This window comes from Nicotiana sylvestris, chromosome 12 (assembly GCF_000393655.2).
Source record: "Nicotiana sylvestris chromosome 12, ASM39365v2, whole genome shotgun sequence".
Classification (NCBI taxonomy): Eukaryota; Viridiplantae; Streptophyta; class Magnoliopsida; order Solanales; family Solanaceae; genus Nicotiana; species Nicotiana sylvestris.
The window spans coordinates 39761013-39783005 of NC_091068.1; the positions used below are offsets into that span (position 1 = coordinate 39761013).

General features: G+C 35.0%; 1 protein-coding gene across 4 annotated transcripts; it reads right to left on the bottom strand.

Annotated features, from left to right (window-relative positions):
• Positions 1-9248: 9248 nt before the first annotated feature.
• LOC104220827 (transcription factor bHLH153-like) lies at positions 9249-14926 on the bottom strand. 4 transcript variants are annotated; one of them, XM_009771781.2, is made up of 7 exons: positions 14719-14926; positions 13104-13218; positions 12798-12945; positions 12175-12240; positions 11872-11937; positions 10043-10090; positions 9249-9782 (listed from the first exon to the last, which is right to left on the bottom strand). In XM_009771781.2, exons 3-7 carry the CDS (start codon positions 12897-12899, stop codon positions 9657-9659), a joined length of 408 nt encoding a protein of 135 aa, XP_009770083.1. In that variant the 5' UTR covers positions 12900-12945; positions 13104-13218; positions 14719-14926; the 3' UTR covers positions 9249-9656. The 4 variants fall into 4 exon arrangements, with proteins under 4 accessions (XP_009770083.1, XP_009770084.1, XP_009770087.1 ...); XM_009771782.2 differs by having other exon boundaries at positions 12798-12942; positions 14719-14918; XM_009771785.2 differs by lacking the exon at positions 13104-13218 and having other exon boundaries at positions 12798-12942; positions 14719-14918.
• Between the last annotated feature and the right edge of the window lie 7067 nt (positions 14927-21993).

Below are 21993 nucleotides of genomic sequence, written 5' to 3' on the forward strand. Positions count from 1 at the left end.
GGACACAATGAAAGGAAATGCGGAATAAGTCGGAAGCGAAGGATGCCCAAGAGTCACCAAGACATCAAGACAACAAGAAACGCAAGGGCATGATCTAGATAAGATTCTGTAATTCATATACCATAGTCTAGTTTAGCTTTTGTTTTACCTTTGAAGCAGGGTGTAATAAGGAGGTCAGCAAGCAGTAAAAGCAGCACGAAACAGCAGCAACATCACAGTCCCATAGTAGTCCCAGCTACCCAAAACTTCCTAAACTACATTGACCTGATTCCTTTATAGCCAAGGATATGTAGGAAACCTTTGAAGCAGAGGTTCGGTAAAATCTTTCAAAAAATGCTTCCCACAGAGTATTCAAAAAGGCAAAAATCGCTCGTATCTGCTCACTTTATCTTTGCACGAAAACTCTTCGAGTTTCCGCACAAAGAGGGGCAGCTGTGAGTACGTGATTTTTGCCTCACGAAAACTACTCCAAAATAAAATAAAAAAATAAAACAAATTTCTCTTAGTGAGCAATTTTTAGAATTTGTATGGCATTTATTAATTATTTGTGTTTTGTCCGTAAATGTTTACTTTGTCATAGTTAAATGAAAAATAAAATAAAAATACATGTTGCATGCATATCTAGGTTTTAATTATGCATTTAAGAGTTAATTAAAAATCACAAAAAATTGCATTTATCTTATTTGTTCGTCATTTAAATATGTCATTGTGTGATTAATAATTTGTCTTGTATGTTAATGTTTGTTAAAGAGTGATTAATGTTTTGTAAGGTTAATTTGGTTTTTATAATTGAAATTAGGATTTTTATAATTAGGAATAAAATTAGAAAATAGAAAATAAGTTTAAAAAGGTGAAAAATCGGACCTGGACTGAAATCCAGGCCCAAACAAAATCAATTTCCCCACAGCCCAATCCAAACACCCCATGTCCGGTCCAATTCAACCAAACCAAACGACGACGTTTGGTCATATTTCATCAAGGGCCGTTGGATTAAATCAATACAACGGCTGAGATCCCATACCCTTACCCGTAACCCCTACCTGATCCATTACCTGAGCCAACCCATACCCCAATTTAATTCAAACGACACCATTCCTCTCCTGCCAATTGATCCAGGCCTTTGATCTCAGCTGATCCAACGACCCTGGTCCATCCACCCCACCCCTATATAAACCCAAATCCATACTCCGGCCCCCTAATTAAACACCCCCCCTCCTCTCCTGTTCATCATCATCTCCGAAAAAACACACCCTAACCCTAGCCGCCCTAACTCTCCATCGCCTGAAACCCGGCGGCAACAACGATGCCGGTCACCACCTTAACACCCTCGACTTCTCACAACCCCCTCTTTACGGATCTGGTATTAGTTTCCTTCGAATCAGATCACATAGTCTCGAATCTCCGATTAAAGGTTGGTCTGAAAAACCAACTTTCTCCGATGGTCTCCAAATTAACACCACAGTCTCCCCTATCCATCCTCATCACGGATCTGTTAGTGGCATGGTTCGAATCCTCCTGGAACTGCTCGAATCTTCATTTGAAGATTCGAGTGAAACCTGACTCTGTCCCAACCTACCTCAAACTCACACCAGTTATCCACCTGACCCCCCTCGTGCCTAGAACACCATTGTTTTGATTCGAATATACCTAGAAATGTTCGGATTTGAGATCGAAGAATCTGAAACCCTAAAAATTTCCAGTCATGGAATTTACCCAAATTAAGTGAGGTATTGAGGTCCAAGAGACTTTAATCCAAGTATTCTCAATTGAGAATACTTCGAATAAAGTCTGTTTAGCCTCAAAAGGTCCAAATCCAAGTTGACACTGTTTCCGTATAAATTCGAAGGTTCAAAGGTATTTTTCCTATTCCGTTCTGTATTTTATGTGTATATTATTGCCTGTTTCAGTAGCCCGTGTAATTTTCATATTTGTTTATTTAAATTCTGTGATTCTGCCTCATATCCGTTTATGTAATCAAATTATAGCATTGTCTCTGTTTGTTGTGATTGTTTACAATATGTGTAATCGACTCGATTAAGTTCGTCGATTAGTTATATTATGAATTCCCATTTCTAATAATGCTGATTGAAACAATATGTTTCTAATTTATAAACTTATTATTGACAATTGTTGTAGATAGTCAATTGATTAATACTCGTCACCTAAATCATCTTTGTTTGTAATTCAATAAGTTCGTCAAATAGATGTTGTGTATGTTAGTTTCTGGGCAGTGAGTTTCAGGGCACTGTCAATATAATGACAATGCCCCTGCATTCATACTTATTTCAAATTCAGTTTAAATTATTTTGTTGGATTCTGTGTGATGTTATTGTGATGTTGGGTTTAAATTCAATTCTACCAGTGTTGATTAGATATAATTGTATTAGAAGGTTACATTCTCAGTTAAGATTCAGTCCAGAACTTAAGAGAATTGGTTATAGCTGTTTAATCAGAAACCAGGTTGATATTTAGGCTTGAACAGATTATAAAATCTGTTTTGTATCAGATTTTGATTTTTTGTATTAAGGGCAGTAATAACAGTAGGATTTCAGGGGTATTTCTGGGATAGAAACAGTAGGAATAATATGTTAGTATTAGTGTGTTATAGTGGAATGTTAGTGGCTATTAATTAATATAATAATGGGAAAAAAAGGGTAATGGGATGTGCTGAAAACCAGGAAAAGGTTTGTAATGGGATTTAAAGTAGTAAAAGCAGATTTTGAATGGGATTTTCTGATTTTTTTAAAAAGAAAGAAGGGGTCCGGACAGTGGGCTGCTAAAGAGGGAGGCAGGCCTGTATAAGATAGAGGGGATTGGGACTGATTTAAGGGGAGGGAGAGAAATTGAGGACATCAGAAATTAAGGGAGAGGGAAGAAGAGAAGGAGGGAGAATCAGATAGAGAACAGAAAGAAAGAAAGAAAATCAGAAACAGTAAAAAGAATTCTACATCAGAAACTAGTATTGAGGCTGATTTTCTGAAATTAAGAGCTTTTCAGTTTCCCTTTTCTAAAGTCTTAAAATCAGAAATACTGTTTTTCCTGGAATCTGTCCGGATTTATTTGATCCTATTGTTCAGTTTAAAAATCTGAAATTTCTTAAAGAGTACTGCTATTATGTGTCTGGGTTTCACGGGTCCTGTTTGTCGCTTAAATCTGTTGAAACATTGGCATTTTCTGATGTTTTGTTGCTGCTGCTACTGCTGAAATTTACCTCTTCTACCCTCATTTCCAGGTATATATCTTTAGACTCATGTTGTGGAAAGCTTCAACATTGCAAAAATGAATGAAGTTTGGAATTATAATTCTGTCTTCTACTCATCTAAATTCTTTAGTTTAAATTTCAGTTTTGTTTCATGTTGGTTAATATAGTAGTATGCTTGACATGATAATTATTAGTTAATCATTCCCTTTTGAAGTTCGTATAAGTGTTGTAATAATGTTATCTATTTCAGAATTTCATTAAAGTATAGTTATGATTGAATTGTCAAGATAGGGAACATGGCATAAAGTTGGCTATTAATTAAGTCTTGTGACATTGTTAATTAGATACAGAATAGTATGGAAATCTCAAGAAAATACATTGTTAGCATATTTTGTTAATTATTTGGTTGTGGTTTAAGGCTAGATGATGTTGGTTGCATTTTGTTCATATATAGCGTAATAATGGTTATGTTTATAATCAAAAGTCGAAAGATGCATTGATAAAATCCGTTATGTTCACAATGTTGGAATATGGTGAATGGTGTAGGGGTATATTCATGTTATATGTGATATCGTCTTATTAAGTCAACAGGTAGATTAACTCTTTTCTTAATAACAAATGGCTTAGTTATTTGAATGCAATCAGCTCATTTCTTTAAAAAAATGTAAACGATAAGTCAACAATTTTTTATAACGTGTAAAGTTAGTGTTTGCCAATAGTTCACATAGGTTGAGAATAAAAATCGTTTCGATTATGTATATCCCAAACTCGATCATAAGCAGAATTAACCAAAATAATCATGCATATTGGATTAAGAACAAATGATGTAGAAGGAGATTAGGCTCATAAATTGTAACAATTTTAAGAACGTAAAATAGCATTCACTACAAATAATAAAAATTCTTCGAAAACATCTCTTCCTTTCATAAATCAAATTTTTCTTTAGTTTCATACGCAATTCACTTTTTGGGTATACACATATTGTATTTACGAGAAAAATGGTAATATTAATCACACGTTTATTTTTACTCTTAAAATTTGAATGGATCGGAGGAATATAATTCACACGCGAAAAAATATAATTAGCGGTCAACACTTAATAAATTGTGAATTCTTTTCAAAGAATTTAAGGGCATCTCAAATAGGGATTTTTCATGATTTTCACATAAAAATGTATGGATGTAATAAACAATTTGTGAAAAATCTATACGACCATTAAGAATATTTTGCGTGATTAGGGATGCGTTCGCGTAACCTGATTATATTTCTAAAAGCAATTTGGATTATGCGTTCGCGCAACTTCGAGCGAACATTTAATAAAAAGAGAGTTTCTTCGGAGGATGTTAAATTAAACCCGAGATGTGCAGTTCACTATTTCATCATACAAGAATAACGATGTTCTTAATTTTATTTTTTGAACATAAGTTTATTCTTATAATAAAAATAATATTATCGATCTTATTGTGGACACGTATGCGTGACACGATTCTTCACGTTTATAAAAATATATAACACGAATATACGTACGTGTGATTCGTTTCGAGAGAATCTTTAATTATAAACAATCTAAACAGAAGCGGTAACAAAATCATGCAATGAAAAAATTTATTTAGTGAAATCGAGATAATTGAGCCAGGTATAAAAAAAATAGTTAAGCGACCGTGCTAGAACCACGGAATTCGGGAATGCCTAACACCTTCTCCCAAATTAACAGAATTCCTTACTCAGATTTCTGGTTCGCAGAATAATTAACAGAGTCATGTTCTCCTCGATTCGGGATTAAAACCGGTGACTTGGGATGCCTTAAAATTCCCAGGTGGCGACTCTGAAATAAATAAATAAATCCCGTTCGACTGTCCTTAAATTGGAGAAAACTCCCTTCACCCCCTAGCGGGAGGCGGAAAAAGGAGGTGTGACAACACCTAGGCGAATATCTAATGGGATCTAAAATTTAGGACAAGCTTGTTATATTTGGGATCGTGATATAACCTTTACACAAAATTACTCACTCTATACCTCTCGGTAGTTCGAGTGACTTTGCTCTAATGGGCTTTCTCAAGCCCAATCGGGTGTTCAAATAATGCAAGTAAAATTAGCTCAAGTCGGATATTACTATCTCTAGATTTAACCCTTTAATTGGGGCTATTAATCTCTTGAATGCATCCCAATTCCTTGTTAGTCTAATTTTTCTAGACTTAGTCCCTCTTTCTCAAGAAGAGTCTAAGTCATAAAGGCACAAATCAGTATTTGCAACCACTAATTCTACAATTAAAGTATGAATCAAGCTAAATATCACTAACCCATAAATAATTAAGCCCTAAAATAGAAGACTCAATAAATACCCACACTAGGATTGGGTCACAACCCTAGCTAATGGGTTTAGCTACTCATAATCAAGGTAGAAATCAAAGATGGAGATGAAATATAAGCCATAAAAGTTTGTTACAAGAATAAAATCTAAGAATAATAGCTAAAGCTGCTCTAAAATTACTCAAAGTGGTAAAGTACGGCTGTTCACGAGCTCCCTAATACAAAATATGACCTAAAAATGTGAAAAAGATCTATTTATACACAGCTGAAATTACTGGACAAAAATACCCCTACGGAGGTTTCGCTGTCAGCGCAATACTGAGTGTCTCAGCGCTTGGACTTTTGTGGTCGCGCAAAAGCAGGCGCGGACCGCGTTTCTTCTCTTTTGTGCTTGGTATGGACTTGATTTCGCTGGGAGCGTGAAAGAGATGCCTCAGCGTTAGCATCAACCGCGGCCGCGTAAAATGTTCCGGATCGTGCTCTTCATTTGAGATCATATTGCAAGGTAGCTGATTCTTTATCTCGCTCTCAGCTGAATTTGCACCGCGGTCGCGTTAGGTATTCCGCGGCCGCGCTATTTCATCGCAGTCAGCGGTCCCTGTCTGCATCCAAAACACCTTCTCTGAACCTCAATTCCGTTGTCAGCGTAATTGCGGCCGCCTCAGCAATGGACCTTCTGAGGCCGCTCTTTTCCTTCGCTGTCAGCGCTTTTATCTCAGCTTTAAACTTGTGCAGATTTTACTCCTTTATGAGCTAGTTGACTTTCTTGCTTCATTTTGACCAAACCCAGCAAACAAGCACAATAAGTCAGTTTTCGAAAATACTTTTACACATTTTTTATCCAAAACCTAAGCAAAAGAGAGCATAAGATAGGCTAGAATATATAGTTATCACTATACTATTTGAAAGTATTTCAAACTAACATTTATTGATTATAAAGACAAGTACAAAAAGGGAGGAAACTTCGAAAAATCACGTAGCTAACGGGGGTTTGTTAGACGTGGTGCACCTCGTAATTATCGATTCACGTTGGAGCCCTCACTAGTAAGAAGGTAGAACTAGCATACCATTATTGATTATCCTCGAGAATGGACTACCATTATGTTTGACCTCTTACGAAAATGTCCATAGTTATACTGATTACATGATCTGTTCTTTGGAACCTCCCAAACATGAATATTTCATATGACACAGTATCTATTGAGTTTATTTCCTAATTGTTAATTGAATTCTATTTACATAAGACACTTTATGAGACTGATTATTGTTTACTGTTTATGAAAGGGTATTTTTATGATATTTTCTTATTAATATACTCGCATATTTTTGACTTGTCCCCAATTAAAAATGGTTATGGTTAAGTGTTATTACTCACTGAGCTAGCGATTTATCTCTATTTTTTTTACAAAGACAACAGTTGGTGCGGGCGAGTATTTCGTCAATTAGAGCGCACTTCTGATAGTTCCTGGTGAGTTCGGCACTCGTTTGCGTGGCGAAGAATTTATTTATTAATTGCTAAGTCTTTTCTTTTGAATTCTTAGAGTCACTCCATAGTCATTTTTATTAGTGTCATGAGTATACTTTCATTAATATGGACGAGTTACAAGTATTATACTTTCTTTCCGTATTTTTTAGATGAATTTAATATTATTATATTGAAAAGGGTGGTAACGTTGGTGGAGAGTGGATATTCATTTTTGCTTAGTTGATGAAGATCGTGATTGATTTAGGTAAATAATGGTTAGTTGTTATTTATTTACGAGATATAATAATTTTTGGATAGTCCTAAAATAGAAAAACATTTGTCCACTTTTCTGTAAAATACTGACGAGTCTTATTTGGGGCATTTGCTCCTAAGTGCTAATCATGATCCTAAATTGGATCGTGACTCAACTTATAAAAAAATATATTATATAGATTAACAGTCTTAATTGCATAGTAAGAAAATGCATATTTTAGAACTATTCTATATATGTTTCTAGCCCCAAAAACTAGTTTATGTCTCTGATACCAATGAAGAATTATGTTAATCTATATTAAATAGATAATACGTTAACTGTAAAAAGAGAACTTACTCTTTCTTGTGTAGCAGAAGTGAAAGACCGAATGAACAGCGATGGAAATTACTGGTCGACAGTAGTAATCACGATGTAATAGAACAACTCCTAATATCACAGTCTACACTATAACATGATTTAAAGAGAAGGGACGCGAGAAAAATACTGCGTACAATATTTTTTATTATACACTAAAATGTCTTAATATAAAGAATATTACAGTTAACTTTAATAACTCTAATGAGCCTTAGAGCACCCTTTATGGGTGAACTGATATTTCCTACACGTCAGAATATGAAGTTGATAGGGAAAGGAGATTATTTGTCTTCTTTGAGTGATTAGCTATTTTGTGAAGATAAGTTATCTTGCTATGTGAATTTCAAGTTAATTTGCAGTTCCAATTACGTAGATCTAAAGTGAAATTTGCATATTGTTAAATCCCTTTTCACGAAATGGTTTGTTGGCATTTCCCTGGCTAGGCCAGCCTTTAATCTGTCGGTTAACTCATGTTTTTAAGTACTTGTGCATTACTCACAAGGTCCTCTTAGTTTGGTTGTTAAATACTTGGAAAGATTGTGGAATTAAGGTTTGACCTTAGTCCCTTCCTCTGAGGAGATGATAATGATGGGGCATTTGCAAAACTGCCCTTTGCTAAAATTATTATTTAAATTATGTCGTGGAAATGAGACCAGGTAGCACTTCGCCCAATTATGTCCCTATTAATTGAATGGGTAAATTTGCCAGCAAAGAAATAAAAATTGCACCCAGTGGAAATAAAGAATATTTAAAGAGTGACCTCAAACAAGACCAAATTCTCCAAACAATCCCATAATGTTTAAAAGAGGAATGGGTTGGAAATGAGAAACTCAAACCAATAAATAAAATTGGATCTCTCTTCTCCCAAGACGTTTCTTTCATGTATAAGGTGTTCACAGAAGAAAACCCAATGTATGAGAGTATTTGGTCAAATGGGGTCCCACTCAACATGTGTTTATACATCTAAAAGAGAGGAAATTAAAAACAAGCATCAAGCTACTCTATTTGCAAGTAGGATCATTAAGAAAAGAAAAAAGACAGTCTAGTGCACTAAGTTTTCCTGTGCATAGGGTTAGTCATGAACCTGTGCATAGGGTTGTCATGAAAAAGACAGTTTGGTGCACTAAGCTCTCCCTATGCGCAAGGCTAATCACACGACGGCAACTTTTACTGTTGCACCAACGCTCCCCTCACACATTGGACAATATGTAGACAGCCTCACCTTGCATTTTTGGCAAGAGGCTGCACGACTTGAACTCATGATCTCTTGACAATAAGATCATATTTGGGAAAAAAGGTAATATCAAAGCTTTGCTAGGAGGATCTGTATATCAACAACTAAAGAATTTCTCTGGAGAAAGGAGACCTTTGGTTTGTTGGCTTGAAGGGAGAAACTCAGGTATAACCTTTCCATGAAGGATCATGGTTAAAGTGCAATACGGATGGCTCTTCTATTGACAAATCCAGGAAAGAGTTCATGTGCATTTGTGGTTTGTTATGAATATGGCCATCTGAAGATATAGGAACAGTGACAGATTGAATCGACGAAATAATATCATCCTTTGGAGAAGAATGCAAAAATAATTTAAACAAAATGAACATCATTACAACAACACAAAAAAAAAAAAAAAAAAAAAAGACAGTGCCTAAGAATATTGTCCCTGAATTAATAAGTTGTTCTAGAGTTTCTCAACGCTTCTCATATAATACAAGTCCAACCTTGATACATTTCCAGCTAAGATCACTACATAACTTTGCTTTCATCAATAAACATTTCTGTTAACACCTGGATACATAGTTCATGTTATCCTTATATTAGCCCTCAAATTAGATCTCGCTACTAGTATCTATCAGAAGTACAAGCCATAGGTTAGCCTTAGACGTTTGAACCACATAAAATCAAGTGCACCCTGCCAGGAAAATCATCCGTACCTGCAGCTCCATGACGAAAAATGCATCTTTCCGGCTTCTTTTTTTGGAAATGCTTTGTGTTATTATTAATTCAAGACCTTAAAATGGGATGCTATCGATGGTTGATCCGATATCATTCTCTAGAACTTTTGTGAGGTCTTAATGGGAGCCCAAATATCAGCACCATTGCTGCTGACTACTCCAACGGTATATGAAGCTGGCACAAGACATAAGCCTTTGCTTCTCAAGCTGCAAGGTTGTGATTCCTTCACAAGAAAACATGAATAACATTTCAACAAGGAGTGGAAAACTTTTTGTGATAAAAGCTAAATTCCAAGTCCAGTTGATACGATATAATTGACATCAATGACTGACCATAGAGTTCAATAAAGTTGCAATTAAGGTCTCATAGAGTTTCCTAATGTTGTAATGAAGGTTTTTTTACTGCTTAGATGTCGCCTTTTTTCATGCTCGGATGAAGATACAAGAATAAGCAAATTCAGAAATGGTGCTATCAGGCTCTAACCTGTGTCTTAGACATTGGCATACTTCCGAGGTATGGTGCGCTCAACACCTGAAAGAACCAGGAAAACAAAATGAGGCATACCATTTCCGGCAGAAACTTAAATGAGCTAAGATTGAACATAGCATAGTAATTCAATTAAAACCGTCATAACCAAGATCTGGATGAGATAGCAGTAAAAACTATTCACTTTGACAAGGTATAACCTTCTCTGTTCCACCTTTCGTAAAGTAACAGATGATTTAGAGACCACACTGGAAGTTTCAAATCTGTGGGGAACCTTTGCTTCCAAATATAGGACAAAACAAAGGCTCTACATACTTGCATCAACTAGAATCAGAAAAAGATGCAGAGAAAATGTAGAAAGAGGAAATTACAGAATATGGAAACATGACCTTCCAATCACTTAAATTCTTAGGACATTTTCAGACATAAAATTTAGTACTGGGAGTACTATGAACATAAGTATGTGGTGAAAAACCTAAAAGTTTAATAAAACAGATGAAAAACCTAATTACAAACCAAGACATAGAAATAGGGGAAGCTGCGATGAGTAGCAAGCGAAGTTTATTAGAGGGACACGTGTACATTCGTGCAAACAATGGTACTCCAAAATCACACAGATCTTCTAAAACCATATAAAATTCCTTGAAATTATTAGAGGTATTGAGAACATAACCAGATCAACCTCCAACAACTGGAAACTGCTCTTGAATCTACCTACTCGAAACACCAGCTTGAGCACACAAGAAAAACAAAGATGATATATCCTTCCTTAGAACCCTCAAAAAGCTTTTTAAACAAAGATTTTGCTTCTCCATTAATCTTCACAGTAAGAGTAACCAGTGGCGAAGCCAGAAATTTCCTCAAGGGTGTTCAAACTTGAAATAAGTAAAAAAACAATCCGACAAAAGGTGTTTTATGTATCTCTAAAACCTAATATTTTACCTATATACGCAATGCAATTTTCCAACAAAAAAGCAAAGTGTAGCTTCGCCCATGAGAGTAACATAAAATCACATTCATTTGTAGTAATCTTTCCGAAAATCTAACTTCAAGACCATCGTCGGCCTCTTATTTTTTTCACCATATTTCAATAGCTTACTTTGTGTACAAAACTTGTCCAGGCCCCAAAGAAGTGTGGAAAGATCATCATAACTTTGGAATAGCAAACACAAATACCCAGATTTGCAGTGCAAATACTTCTAGAACAAATTCCATTCCTTAAAAATTAGTAAAAAGGGACTTGAATAACCAGAGCAAAAGCATCCAAACAAGTGTGGAAAATAAAAAAAATAGAACTAAATGTTGAAATCAAAGCCGCAGCATAGAAGTTCCCAGAACCAGTGGCGGAGGCAGGATCTCCACGAAGGGGGTTCAAAAAAAAAATTTGTATCTAGTGGGAATTGAACTCATGACCTTATGTAGATTTTGAACCCCCTTGACCACTAAACTACACTTTTGGATTGTGTTAAGGGGGTTCAAAACTTAATATATAGAGGTAAAAAACAGATTTTGCCTTATATATACAGTGTATTTTTTCGGCGAAGGGGGTTCGGGTGAACCCCCTTGCGCCCCCCTAAATCCGCCCCTGCCCAGAACCAATCTCATCCAAGGAGGTGACAAAAACATATATGTTACTAATTTGGAAAGAGATAATGACTAATCTAGCACTAACAGCAGGGATCTCTATATAATAAGAAGAAACTATCCCGACAAGATACTCCATTCAGAAGATATTTTTGTCGGAGCTACTAACTTGCTTGTCTTTGTTCAGACGTACAGTAATGTAGTGCCTATAGAACGAAGGAAAAAAGATGTCGAGAACACACCTTCACTTGTTCATGGAGGAATTTTATGTATCCCATTGCTTCAAAAAGAACAGAAGCCGTATCTGTCTGCAAATATAACAGAAACCAGAATTTTATCCATATGGTGAAAATTTGGCAGATTAGTAAGACTTGGGTGAGCTTGTTAAATTTGAGCGGCTCTACTTGGACATACAAGTGCGAGGGAAAATCTCAATCACTAAGATATTCCACCATTTGGTACCTCAAAGACCATATTCTATATACATTAAATTTTTCCCTTGAAATAATAGTTCTAATTCATTGCTCAATTCCTACAGAATGTACCTTGCCATATGGTGACACCAGCTGCTGGAGAGCTACTATTCGTTCACCAAACTTCTCCTTCTTCTCCTATTTCAAGGAAAAATGCAAAAGGAGAAAAATCTCCATATCAAGAACTCAATGATAAGGGTTGCAGCACATTGCTAAAAAACAGATGCACCAGTTTACAATTTTCAAAAGCATCACACAATCGATTGATATATAACTAATTTCCTCATTGTAAACAAATTTGTGACTCAGAGCAGTCAAACAAATATGTTCAATAGCCGTCACATATTTCGAAGACTCCACAAGTAGGTAACTTGAAGGAACTATTTTTAGATTATCTTGGTCAGATTTACTCTTAGCCTTAAGATTAAAAGTCAATCAAAATATTAAATCTTAATTTCAGTGAAATGTATAACACACCAGAACGGTGTCTCTGTTCAGCGAAGAATCTTATGTTCATCATTCAGTATATTACTGCCAACCCATGTTGAAAGCATCCAAGAAATGAAAATTCTCAACTTCCACGAGCTAGTGGAGAATCGACATAAGAGAATGAGTTCATCAAAAATATCTCTGTCCATAAACATGTTCACGCCAACAACAATAACAGCATTGCAGCAAAAGGAAGGAGAAGAAACCTTGGAGGAAATAGACATATCGGCCTTAAGTCGTTTTGGTGTAAGAGATGTGAGGCTGGTGCTATGCTCAAGGGAAATAGGGCTTCTTTTGTGTTGCAGCATCTTTCCTTCTATTGCTTCAACTCACCAAAAAGTAATAGCAATCCTACTAAAAAGGAAAGAAAATGGATATTAATAGACATACAAGTGTTTCAGAAGTCACCCTGATTTCTCAAAACATTGACATAAAGAATTCCTACATAAAAGAAAAGAGAATGGCTATTAGGAAACTAATAGACAGACAAATAAATGGCTATTAGAAGTCACCTTTGTTTTCTCAGCACCCTGAAAGACAGGCTGATTAGAAACACTATCACCTCTTAACAAATTTTGTCAGTAACGTTGCACCAGATGGCCGTTAAAAGTTGAATGATCATACTCTCTGGTCATAGTGAAGGCTTTTTCAGTAAGGAATTTAACTGAGACAAAACATGATATAGTAGAAACCACTATACTAAGGATTTTTGTTTGCAATGTGAAAAGCTTCCATTTCACATGGTTAACTATCAAGATTCTTTGGTAGCTGACCAAGAAACACACCAATAATACTTAAAAATAAAAGAAAGAATATGGAAGCATACCAAGAATTAGGAAGGCAAAACTACCATCTTATTCTCTCCTAGAGAAGGCATTGATTAGAGATTATTGCAGTTATCAATTATTTCTTGCAGAGATCCCGAAGGCAGAGAACAATTTTAGAATGCCCCGCTCATTCAAGTCTTTGACTTAGCAACCCTTATATATAAGTACACACCACAGAACCATATTTTAAACATCTCTCCCTTTTTTTCCTTTTCTATCCACAACCCGACATCTATTCTTATTGATTAGTTAAAGGACTTCATTAACTGTATATGCAGCCAATATCCAAGCTTCCGTAGATAGAGTTACCCGGTACCTGTGCTGGTGCGCACAAACTGGCCTGGACACCACACTAATTAAAAAAAAAGTGTATATGCAGCCGATCCAATCAAACTTCTGGAGCAACTTCAATTATACCAATTTTATAAATGCACTGTTTGGTATATATATGGCATTTGATTGTTCAAGGAACTGTCATGGAAGAATAATACATACATTTCAAAGAGAATAAGCAATTAAATAGTCCATCATCTGTTTATATATTACATAAACTATGTCAGAATAAGGAATGCATATTCTGTGCTAATAATATAAAACAAACTAAGAGTATAATAAGGAATGCATTAAAAAAAGCCAACCATCGACAACAAAATCTATGCCTACATAATTGCATGAATTATTTTATGTTTAAAAATTTTTGCTCAATTATTCTGCTAAACTTCACCAAGAATAAAACACAAGTTGGAGAAGTTCTGCTCCTATATTAATATAATGGATGTCTTTTTTTCTGTATTAAGTATTCTGTAGTGTGAATAGGGGTGAGAAAAGAAACCAACTTCAGTGGGACCAACTTCAAGGAAATTAATACTATCATTAATTAAGCATGAAGGCAGCCATTTGCGTACACAATCATCTTTAACAATCAAAACCTTATATCATGCTAATTAAGCTTATTAAAAAGCTACAAGCAACTAACATGACGCTAGAAAAGATCATCTAAACTAAACATTTCAATAAGATTGACTCAAGCATAACCCATCAAACTCAAAAACTTAGAAAACCAAAGAAAATCATCAACTTCAATAGAAACAATAAGAAAATTCTACTGTACAATATGATGCTGTTTCCCTAAAATTCAAAAGAAAAGGAATTAATTTTTACACCAACGCTACACACACACATATAAAGTTCTATTACAATGTCTTCTTTAAAAGTAGGTAAAAAATGTTAAAATTAGAGAGTTTAAGTTATTAAAAATTAAACGACCACAAAAAGGGAAGAATCAAAACAGAGGGAGTACCTTGATTTCGAACTACACATGACAAAACTCCACTTGAAGATTACTCAAAACCCACATCCAAATACCAAAGAATTAACGTTTCAATAAAGCAGTATATGAGTAACTGCTTAACTGCAGAAGACAAAACAGAGCTTTTTTGGTAAAAGGGTTTGGCCTGAGACGATAAAGAACGATGCTAAGAGAAAAGAGAAGTGTGGAACGTGGGAAGGGTTTTTGAAAGTGTTTTTATAGTACTACTCCTACTATATGTTTGTGATTTTGTGAAGAAAATATTAAAAAAAGAGTTTTATTTGACAGCTAATATCCAACCATGTAAGAGGAAAAGGGCGGAAGGAGTAGTTAAATTAAATCTGGATGATGTCAATTCTGTTTTTCTCTGCTTTAATTTATAAAATGAAAATGACTTCTGATGTGAAAAGAATGTGTAACTCATTTGATTGAATACTGAGTTTATGAAAAAATGGAAACTTTTAAATTTATATTATAAAATGAGGCACATATATTTTATGTAGTTATAAATCATTGCATAAAGGTAAATTATTTCCAAATGTGAAAGGAAATTATTCTTTTTGACATGGATTAAAAAGAAAATATGTTTACAAAAATTAGAACGGGGAGAGTATTTACTACTTACTATTCCAATATTTTTGTACTGCTATTGAGAAGAAAAAAAAACTTTTAGCACATTAAGAAGAAGGGAATGCTATATTACAAATGAGATTTAAACCCTTCATCTCAGGTGTGCAATGTAGGGAATTTATCGAGTAAGCTAAACGTTTGACCCATTTTTCATTCTTATTTTAGCTTATTGATTGAAATATTTTATATTTGTTTAACCCCTGCCATCATGAAATATCATTTTATTATTTTAAATACGGGTACGAGGCGTAGATGATGCCCTCAACATGTTCTTCGACAGCATGAACATAAGTGCGTTGGAGGACTATTTCGGGCTTTGTCTCCTGGAGGTCCCCAAAAAGGACGTGCCATCAGGAGTAGGCGATCTGAGCTCAATCTCGAAGCTAGTGAGGCAGTTTCCTGCCCGAGTGTGGATTCCCACCGTAAAAGGTCAGCCGGGCTTACTATCCTGGCGTACACCCGGGTGTTGTCCACTCTGGTGGGTGTGGTCAGCTATCTTCATTGCTGGTGACCGAGGAGGAACAGCCGAAGATGAATGAAGTAGGCACATCAATTCTCTTCAACAAGGCGCAACAGGCATTGAACCGGGTAAGATGTCTACTCTTTGTACCCTTTTACGAATCTTGCTTAGTTTTAGCATGTTCTAAATACCTGGATCTGCACAAAAACGTGCAGAAAGCGTAGCATGAGTACACTACAGCGGTACCCAGTAAGTATCAAGACTAACATCGGTAGAGTAGTGACGAGGGACAGTCAAGACACCTACTGGACTAAACAACCTAAACAAGTATGAAGGTGAACTAACAGGGAAACGATGTTAATATAAAGCTAAGGATGGTAAGGAAGACAAAACAATACTCGAAATGAAATACTAGAAATAACAATTAGCAACAAGAAGCAAACATATAGTAATGTTGTAGAGTAAGATGGACATAGTCTAAGTCCAATGAAATCAAATACAGGAAAACAAGTAACAACTCAACAAGAACAACCGTTTTTATACTAGATCTATTCAGAAATTTCCATGAGGTACCAAACCTCATAATCACAAATCACGGGTCCCAATTCTTGAACCCTAATCAGTTGGCCTCTTGTGCCCATATTACAAATTCATAACCGCACGGACGACTCACGTGCCAAGAGAGTGACAATATCTTATATCCACACGGACCACTCACATGCTAACAATAATAATGACTCATGATTGCACGGACAACTCACGTGCCAACAGGATAACTCTCACACAGAAGGCAAGTACACGGGGGTACATGTAAATGGTCAATAACATCAGGATTAATCTTCTTAAACCGATATGGGTGATTTATTTACGTGTATGTTTGTGCAAGTGTTCTACCACAATTCAAGTCAACAAGTAAGAGTAGAGACAATGAATGGCACATAAGAAACGATCACCACGAAATGTACATGGTATAACTCACACATGGTAGGCACACCACTACACAAATAACAACAATAAGAATGCCTCCAGGCCATCACAAATCATTCTCCGACATAGCCCACATTATCTTGCCACGTGCGCAATAATAAAGTAAATGTCTGCCTTGTCTCGCCACATGCGCAAACCCATGTATATAGTCCGCATTGTCACGTTGTATGTGCAAATATCAATAGTAACAATAATATGGACAATCCACGTACGAACACTCCGAGAATCAATCAATAGTACCACGTGTGCCAAAATATAACAACACAATAAAATGACTTTCACAACATGTACCCATATGCCCCAATATTTCCTCAAAATAGTTTCTATACCACAACCATGCATAGCCCTCGGCCCAATAATACTAGGTACAACAACAACAATAATAACACGAGAATACGACAAGTAAATCAACTCAAGAACTTCAAAACAGAAAGAAACAGATGAACGAGCTCACAATGAAAGAGACAACAAATAATGGTTTCAACAAGAATAACTCAACAAGGGAAGAGATAGCGTGCAACAATGATTTCCACATAAGCGCGACTCGACGGTAAGAGAGATAGCATAAATCAGTGATTCTAAATAATGATAAGTCAACAATGAAAAGGATAACAAAACTTCAATTAAGGTTGAGCAATTATGGAAAAGATACTAAAAATTCAATTAAGGATAATCAATTACGGAAAAGATAATAATGGCTTCAATTAAGGATAGGCAATTACAGAAAGAATAACAATAACTTTAATTAAGGATAAGCAATTACGAAAAAAAAAATTATTTCAATTAAGGATAAGCAATTACGGAAAAGATAACATGGCAATAAAAGAGGCAATATCTTCAATTAAGGCACATAAGCATTTAATTGGCAACAAGGATAAAACATGAATCAATTAATTCCAAATAAGACACGTAAGGGTAAATTTAGTAAATGGGGGATTTAGCATGCTAAAATAACTTCACATCTAATGAACATAAGAACCTAAGAGCCCTAAACGGTCAAATTTTCACAAATAAGTCAGAGTACGTACTCGTCACCTCGCGTACATGGTCTTCACATGACACAATTAGCACAAATGACTCAAATCCTAAAGGGTAGTTTTCCCACACAAAGTTAGGCAAGATACTTACCTCAAAAAGGCTAGAGCGTTATACTAAAATGACCTTCTCGAGTGAAACAACCTCTGGACGGCTCAAATCTAGGCAAAATAACTTTAAATCATAAATAAAACTCACAGGAAACGATTCCGGATAATAAAGCTTCAATCTTTAACAAAAAGTAAAAAGTCAACCCCGGATCCACACCTCAAAACCCGATAAAACTTACAAAATCTGAACACCCATTCAATTACGAGTCCAATCACACTAATTTCATCCAATTCCGACTCTGAATCGATGTTCAAACCCCAATTATTCTCTTTAGAAAAGTTTTTGATAGAAAATTTCAATTCTCCAATCAAAATATGAATTAATTCAAAAATGGAATTTTGTAATCATATTAAAATATAAAAAAAATATAGTTAGATACTAAACCCCATGAAAAGACAAGAAGAACGCCACGAAAATCACCACAATCGAAGCTCTAGAACTCGAGAGATGCTCAAAATACTAAATAAATGCAGTCTGATTATTTTAATACACAGCGAATTTTGCTTTTGCGCCCAAAACTCCGCACCTGCGGTCTGCCAACTGTAATTTCTGCATTTGCAGACTATGTTTCGCACATGCGAACCCAACTTCGCATTTATGAAGCACCAGCACCAACTCTCTTCTCTAACACTAAAATGAGCATAACTCCCTCATACGATGTCCAAATTCGACGATTCTTTTGCTATGGCTCTGTAATTATGATATGGATCTAATGCTTCAATCAAAATAGAAAATGGAGTTCATTTTCTTATTGTGGTACCATTTATGCTTGAATAAATGACGTCGAAATATAAAAAACGAGCGCAACACAACCCAAACTTGTCCGAAACTCACCCGAGCCCTTCGAGACCCCGTCCGAACATACCAATAAGTCCCAAAATATAATGCGGACATGTTCAAGGCCTCAAATAACATCAAACGACATCAAAACTATGAATTACACCTCAAATAGTACTTAATGAAGTTATGAACTTTCAACTTCTACAACTCGCGCCGAAACATATTAAATCAACCCTGAAAGACATCAAATTCTGCATGCAAGTCTCAAATGACATAACGGAGCTAATCCAACTCTTGGAATCGCCGAGCCCCATATCTACAAAGTTAACTCCCGATCAAACCTCTTAACCTTCCAAAACTTTAACTTTTCAATTTTCGCCAAAATGCTTTAAATTATCCTACGACCCTCCAAATCCAAATCCTGACGCACTCTTACGTCCAAAATCACCATACAAAGCTATTGGAATCATCAAAATGCCATTTCGGAGTCGTTCTGCACAAAAGTCAAACTCCGGTCAACTCTTACCGTTTAAGCTTCTAAAACAAGAATCTTTCTTCCAAATGGATTCCGAATCATCCGAAATTCGAACTCGATCACACACGCTAGTCATAATACATAATATGAAGTTGCTCGAGACCGTAAGCTGCCAAACGGGGCGCTAGTTCTCAAATGATCGATCAGGTCATTACAGTATATAAATGAGAAAAATCATAAAAGAAAATCAAATTACAAATGAAAAAGGCAACTGATCTTTTTAGATAAAGTAGCGGACAATTAGGCCTCATTTGTTTTTTTAAAGAGTAAGACGTTTGAATCTGAACACACATCTGAATATCAAGATGTATATTAAGATTAAGACATCTGAATCTGAATACACATCTGAATATATTAAGATGTGTATTAAGATCTGAATACTAAAAATTAAAACTGTTTGATTTTTAACATCTGAATGCATAACATTTATATTTATTTGAAAAATAATAAACATAAAATTCAAATAAAATACTAACTAATCTAATATTCTATCACTAAAATATATAATTTTTTAAATTATGATAGTTGTTGGTGGTGATGGTTAACGGGTGAATGCCGACTAGAGGCGGTGGTTGGTGGTAGTTTTAGTTGATGATAGTGGTTCATGCTAGTAACTAGTAGTGATTGGTAGTGGTGGCGATTATGATTGAGGATGGTGGTGGTGGGTGATGATAGTTAATAATGGCGGATGGTGGTTTGTGATTAAGGAATGTGGTAGTAGGTTATAATGATGGGCGGTGCCGGCTGTGGTTGTTAATGGTGATGGGTGGTTGGTTGTGGTAGTTGAGGTGGATAAATGTTGACTGTGGGTGAGAATGATGGTGGTCAGAGTGGTAGGGATGGTGATGGTCAATAATGGTGGCGGCTATGATTGAAGATGATGGTGACGTGGTGGTGGTGGTGGTTAAGTATGGTGGTGGTGGTGGTGGTGACATGGTGGTAGTTGATAATGGTAGGCGGTGGCGACAATTAATAATGAATATGTGATAGCATCTTAATGAAATTAAGTCTCTGTTATAGATCTTAATCATACAGATCTATTCAGACCCATTAAGTGGTTGTGAAGTAAAAAAAACACTTAATAATTAAGATCCAGACTTTAAAAACAAGCGCACTTAATGTCTAAGATCTGAATGATTAAAATTCAGACCTCCATTAAGTGCAAACAAATGAGGCCTTAGATGCCTAAAGAAACCGTGGTGAACTAATAGCATATCTGACCAAACTTCCCAGAACTATATTTCCTAAAAATATCTATTTTTTAAATTTTTTGAGGTGTTTGACAAAACTTTTGTTGTATTTTTTAGGTTACCAAATCATATTACATATATCTTTACTTGTTATTATAGGTTAACTCAATAGTTGTAAAAAAAAATATTGAATGGTGTCCAAGCCGGGCATGTGTATATCTAGATTATTTTTCTAATATTTGCTATTTCTCACCAGCAAAGATAGGTTAATCTTAATCCACTAAGGTTAGATAGATGAAAAATCTCTTAATGTGTTTCATTCTACTAAAATTTAAACCTGGTCAACAAGAATTTACCTAGATCATTAACTCAGCATAATCTATATCTATCTATCTATCTATCTATCTATCTATCTATTATATCTATACTATATTAAAAATACGAAAACCCTACCGAAATGTCGTTCGCCTTTTTTACCCTTGTAAAATAGAGTTAACATTAAACAAAATAGTCATTTAATAATTTTTCTAATATTTAAGATTTTAAAATCAACTAAAAATTTAACTCCTTTCCTTATTTGAACTACTGAGCTCCTAATATATAGAGATTTAAAATTGTCAAACATAAAAAAAAATCTATAATTGCAAGATATTAATTAAAACTCTAATTAATATGCCTACTCCTATTTGAAGTTCATTCGTTCAACTAAAGAAAAAAAAATGCATTCTTTTTATACCGTTATTAAGATTTATTTAGATTTGAAGCGATACGCACAACTTACGCGTCCAACAGTAGAAAAAGATATCCTTTTCCTTCTCTATTTTAGGAACCAAATTTCGGCTCTCTTTTAATAGTCGTGTAATGAAGTATCTTTTCTTTTTAGACTCTTAATATGATTTATTTATAAGCAAATTGAAATGCAAAAACTATGCATAAGTCATAATTTACGTCTCTAATTGAATGAGTTTATCTTATTAAAAGTTTAAAAAAAAAAAAGAGTTAGAAGACTATGTGTGAAAAATATGTCTGATCCTCTAGGTGTACAATAGTATTTTCATTAACCTTTAATCAAATACACCTTCTAATATTTATGTACCAAAATATAAATACATCTAATAATATTAAATTATCACCTGTTATTATGATTTCTTTAACCCAACATCAACTTTTAGAAATATTTTCAAACTGACATTTAAAAAAGCACATTAGGTGTACATAGTTTAACAATATTACTGGATCGCTTCCAATGTGCTTTAGGAGATAAATTACAGGAACTCCAGTTCTGGCCTAGTTGATAGTAAACTTTAAATCATGGTCCTCCTTACAACTCTTTCATGCCTATCCACGCTTTAACGGGTTAACTGAGGACCACTGGTTAAGTTGTCTTAACCAAGGTTTACTATAAAGTTTATACTTATTGATACGGGATACACGCGAAAAGCATATGCCTTAAATTAGTATTATTATAAACTACTATGCGTTGTTATTGCACAAAAAAATAAAATTTATTTGTTGCTATATATTTTGTTAATTATATA